Source organism: Monodon monoceros, unplaced genomic scaffold, assembly GCF_005190385.1.
Source record: "Monodon monoceros isolate NGI ecotype Baffin Bay Population unplaced genomic scaffold, NGI_Narwhal_1 Super_Scaffold_14, whole genome shotgun sequence".
In the NCBI taxonomy this organism is placed as follows: domain Eukaryota; kingdom Metazoa; phylum Chordata; class Mammalia; order Artiodactyla; family Monodontidae; genus Monodon; species Monodon monoceros.
In genome coordinates, this window is record NW_021703770.1 from 17,488,851 (window position 1) to 17,494,113 (window position 5,263).

The following is a 5,263-nucleotide window of genomic DNA, read 5'->3' on the forward strand; positions in this document are numbered from 1 at the left end:
GGTATTATTTTCCAGAGTGTTAGAGGAATTTATACAATATACTGCTCGCGTTTAACCTGGGAATGCTAATTCAGGGAACTCATCAACAACACGGCAGGAAACTTCGTCAGCAAAATCCTTTCGGAAACCTCGGATAAAGAATCCGGCAGAATGAGAGAGAAATGGCAAATCAAACCTCACAGAGACTCTCCTTGAAAGATTACGGGATGAAAAATTAACTTGGCACTGTTGGGGGTGGGAATGCGGACGGCTGCCCTGGATGCCCGGTCTTCAGCCTCCGGTCACTTTCCTTCCCCAAAGCCATTTTAGTCAAAGGTCATGTGTGAGTCTTGTCAAAGGCCAGCTTCCAATGGAATCATTGTCCCCCGGGACAGCGGCCCCCTGACTACATCTGCATTGGAGAAATCCCAAAAGCAAACGGCCCAGTGCAAACAAGAGCAGCCCGAGGCAGCCGTCCCGGGGCAGAGAGCTCACAGCAGAGGCCGCGTCCGCAGCGCCCGGGCCGGAGCAGGCGCCCAGACGGCCGCAGCAATGAGCCGCCGCGCCGAGCGGGTACGGTAGGCGCCTCCCTCTCCCCGTCCTCCATTGCTTGGGCTCCCGGGTCCCAGCTGCTGTTCTGTCAGCCGAGAAACCTTGCAAAGGGCCTCCGGATGTGCCGGAAAGCGGTCCCCGTTGGGCTGCGTTCCCGTGCACTCAGCTGCAGCGATTTCCAGGCGCGCGAGATGCAGAGCGGAACTCATTTCGAGCTTTGGTTGCCAGGGAATGTTTGCGTTTGTAAATATGTATCTCGTTTCTGGAAACCCAGCCGGTAGTCCCTGCAGAGAGGGGCCGTGGACGAGTCTCCGGTCACCGCGGCTGGAACCTGTGCCAAGTGGGAGCTCCCCTGGGCGCAGCGGGTCTCGGGGTTCGGGGAGCTCGGTCCTCCGGGGCCGCGAGAGGGCTCGGCGTTTGGTGGATTACCTGTTGGACCAGGGCTTTGCGGGGAGGATAGGGATTTTTAAAGTCATCTGCTTCTGTAATGTGCTGTGGGATCCTACACTTGACTCCAAAGGCAACAGACATATCGCAGATGGAGGGAGCCCGTTCCACATGGCCGGGTCCCCTCGGGGGCTCCACAAAGGGAAGGTGTTGCCCGGCGTGCACACAGCCGGCGGCGGCACAGCCAGCCCCCTCGGCCCTTTGTACTTCACTATTTGAACAAGCTTTCAGATGAATCTGGCTCGGTTTTGGAGAAGAGTTGAGGGAACCCGAAGTCTCAGCCGAGCAGGGGTGCTTCTGATCCGGACTTGGAAATCTCGCAGGGCAAATACGGCAGGTGGGGAGGGTCGGAAGGGGCAGCGGGTACAGCCGGCGTTCAGGTGCGAGCGGTGGGTCCAAGGCTTTCGATGGCTGTCCTGCTACACACTCTGGTTTCATTTTAACAGGTTCAGCCCCGAACCGAGCCGCTTCTCACTGATAAAGACAATGAAAACAAAAGCCTTTCTAGCGCTCAGCAGGACGCAGAGAGGGAAGCCGGTTCTGTCGTTTGTTTATGAATTTTTCACCCAGCCGGGTCTGCCGGGAATAGGACGTCTTCCTCACTTCAGTCAATCGATGTTTGTTGAGTTTCTGCACTTCCTCTCTAGCTGAAAATTTTTTTTCTCCTTTACCTTCCCACCAAACGTTTTTTATTTAAATAAATAAATTTATTTAATTTTTGGCTGCGTTGGGTCTTGGTTGCTGCACTCAGGATTTCTCTAGTTGCAGCAAGCCGGGGCTACTCTTTGTCGCGGTGCCCGCGATGCGGGCTTCAGTAGTTGTGGTTCGCAGGCTCTAGACCACAGGCTCAATAGTTGCTCTGCGGCATGTGGGATCTTCCCGGACCAGGGCTTGAACCGGTGTCCCCTGCTTTGGCAGGCGGATTCTTAACCACTGAGCCACCAGGGAAGTCTGCCCCACCAAACTTCTTGAACGAGTGGGTGACATTCACCATCTCAATGCCCCCACTACCCAGTAACTTGCTCATCCACAGTCAATGGCTTCTGCCCTCCCTTCTGAAGACAAACCTTGGCCAGGGCCACCAGAGACCTCTTGGGAGCTAAACCAGAGAGTGTGTTGTGTTCAACCTCCCCCAAGTCTTCTCTGTGTCATTTTGAACTGTTGGCCGTCCCCCCCCCCCCCCCCCTCTCTTTCTTTCTTTCTTTTTTTTTTTTTTAAACTCTATCCTGGATTCTTTGATATCACACTTCCCTGGTTTCCCTCTGACCTTCTGAGTTTCATTTAATGCCTCTAGAGGTCTTCCCTTCATCAGCATTGGTGTGCCCCTGTGTTCCTTGACTCTCTTCCCTTTCCATCCAGTAGTCTCCCTAGGAAACCTCTTCCACCCCCATGGGTTCACCCACTACATACAAATCTATAGCCTATCCAGATATTTCTCCTAAATACCAACCTTTTCTATAGAGGATCTCCACTTTAAGGAGCATCTCCACTTTAAGGAGCATCTCCACTTTAAGGTGCATCTCCGTGGAGCACCTTAAAATCAACATGTTCGAATTGAATTTGTCTTCTCTCATTCTCTCCCAGGCCTGCTCCTCCTTTTCTATTCTCCAGTGCTCAAATGGCATCCCTAGTTGTCCAAGCCAGACATGACAGAATCATCCTAGACAGAATCATCATTCGTCTCTTTCATTCATGACACCTAGTCCTATCTGCTCTCCCTGTTTAATGCATTTCATACACATACCTGTGTCTCCAGCTCAGCTTCCACTGTTTTAGTGTAAGTCAGTACCACCCCAAATTTGATTCTGGTCACAACTTTCTGTTAGTCTCATTTGAGGCCACTACTACCCATCCCCATGCCCCCTGTCTTGTCACCATACTGTATCAAATGGTCTTTCTAAAATGCAATATGATCATGCAGATCTTTTTTGAAAAGTCTACCGTGGATTTCTATTTTTTTCCTTTTGAGAATAATGTTGATGTACACAGGTTCTCTGGGACTTGCCTTTCTCTTCCCTTTTATCTCTCATCAGTCACTCCCTCTACACATATTATGCACATTTTAATACACACTTTATGCATGTTGTATGCAAATTTATGCATATCAAACTATTTGCTAACCATGACTTTCCTCTTTGTCCTTCTCTTAGATCTAACTTCTCTTTTTCCCTAAGGACTCAGCTGAGAGCCACTTTCTCTTGGAGACCGCCCCTCATCCTTCAGAATGGGTGGGTAGCTCTCCCCTTTTTTCCCAGAGCTTCCTCTGTTCCTTCTATCAGAGCATTTACCATTCTTTATTGCAAGTATCTATTTACTTGTCTGTCCTCCACTGGTCTGTAGACTCCTCGAGGGCTGGCATCAGCTCTGTTTGTCTGAGCATACTTCGAGCCTATAGCCTGGACCCAATGAGGATGCTCAGTAAATTTGTGGGAATTCTTGTACAATTCTTGTCAATGACTATGATCTCCAGGCATTGAATAAGATGAAAGAGATACAATGTATAATACAACATGGTAAAGAATGAAGAATGAAAGTCAACCCTGATTATCAGGAAAAGGTGTAGTCTTCCAATTATTTAACAGAAGAAGGGTGTAGACTTTCTGGGTACTTAAGATAATCCCCCAACTCTCCAGATCTACCAGCTCCCTCTCCCATCCACATCTCAGTGGCTTTCTCCTACTGCTGTCCACATCTATCCCAACCTTGCCCAAGGCTGGGAAAAGCTGCACAAAAAGCTGTTTTCAATTTTGCTTTGGCTTTGTGAAAGCGAAGGAACCGTTTTCAGTATAGTACCTGGCCCAGGAAGAGGTTGAAGACCAAGCTAGGTGGACTTGTAAGAGAGCCTTTTGACAAGCTGATATCAAAGATACAAGCTGGCATCTTCTGATACCAGAAGGAAGGCTCAGAAGGGACCAACAGGTGAGATCTCTAAGAGCTGCTAGAGAGTGATGGAGGCTACAGATGAAAACATTCAGTTTGATTTTCTAAAGAAGTTTGTGCATTTGAAACTCTAGACAGAGGTGAATGATGATGAAGAGAGTTATTTAAACTGCAGATTATTCTTGTTTGGAGCCACAGTCCTCGTGGGACTCAAATGTACATTACTCTTCTCAGAAAAAACGCACAATATACAAACATGGCACCTTCCATAAACTTTCAGGAGGTTCGTACAAGCCTACTCTTGGAACCCCTTGTGTTGTCATGAACCTCAGGTTAAGAATCTTGAATCAAAGAATTCATTCAGAGCCTCCCTGGTGGCCTAGTGATTGAGAATCTGCCTGCTAATGCAGGGGACACGGGTTCGAGCCCTGGTCTGGGAAGATCCCACATGCCACGGAGCAACTAAGCCCGTGTGCCACAACTACTGAGCCTGCGCGTCTGGAGCCTGTGCTCCGCGACAGGAGAGGCCGTGATAGTGAGAGGCCTCCGCACCGCGATGAAGAGTGGCCCCCGCTCGCCACAACAAGAGAAAGCCCTCGTACAGAAACGAAGACCCAACACAGCAAAAATAAATAAATAAATTAATAAACTCCTACCCCCAACATCTTAAAAAAAAAAAAAGAATTCATTCATTCAACAGATATTTGGGAGAGTAGGTGGTGATTAATAGGAGCCCACATAAGTCCAATAATGCATATTTTCTCTTTTAGAGGATCTCAGTGTAATGTGTGGTATTGAGTTTGGAGTCACAGGACTTGGGCTCATGTCCCTGCTTTGGCACTTGCTAGTTGTGTGACTTTCTCTCTGAATGATAGTTTTATCATCTATTAAAAAGGATAATAGGTGTTGGAAATGGTGACTAAAATAAAGTTTGTGAAAATACCTGGAACATGGTTATACTCACTTAACATTAATCAATTCAAAAACCTTGGTTTTAGGAAGGGCCCAGATCCTGTGATATTCTTCTGGATTAGAAGCATGCACGTGGGCCGGATTAATGACTGGATGCGTTTACTAAAGAATAGCTGATTGACAGATGGACGTCTTTAGGATGGTATGCTACTGGGGTCCATCTTCATTCCTGTTTTATTCAATATTCTTAACGTCCACGAAGGCATAGCACACTGATCACATTTGCTCAGAGAAAAGGCATAAGGATTAGGGGTCCAGAAGTTATCAATTAGTTGTAGCATACTTTGACTTTTTATTTTTAGAAGCAGTGTGCAAAAATAGATATAAAATATATCATGTATGGCTGCCAAAAATCAATTGCAAATTATTGGGTGTGTGTGACAGAGAGAGAGAGAGAGAGAGAGAGAGAGAGAGAGAGAGAGAGAGAGAGAGA

The 5,263-nt window shown here is 47.8% G+C and overlaps 1 protein-coding gene across 1 annotated transcript in view; it reads left to right on the forward strand.

Moving 5' to 3' along the window:
• The first annotated feature begins 237 nt into the window (after positions 1-237).
• ENPP2 (ectonucleotide pyrophosphatase/phosphodiesterase 2) overlaps positions 238-5,263 on the forward strand; it is a 106,613-nt gene continuing 101,587 nt past the window's right edge. Inside the window, exon 1 of the mRNA XM_029222810.1 lies at positions 238-552. Coding sequence (XP_029078643.1) covers positions 319-552 — 234 coding nt within the window. The 5' untranslated portion in view covers positions 238-318. The remainder of the gene's footprint in view (positions 553-5,263) is intronic.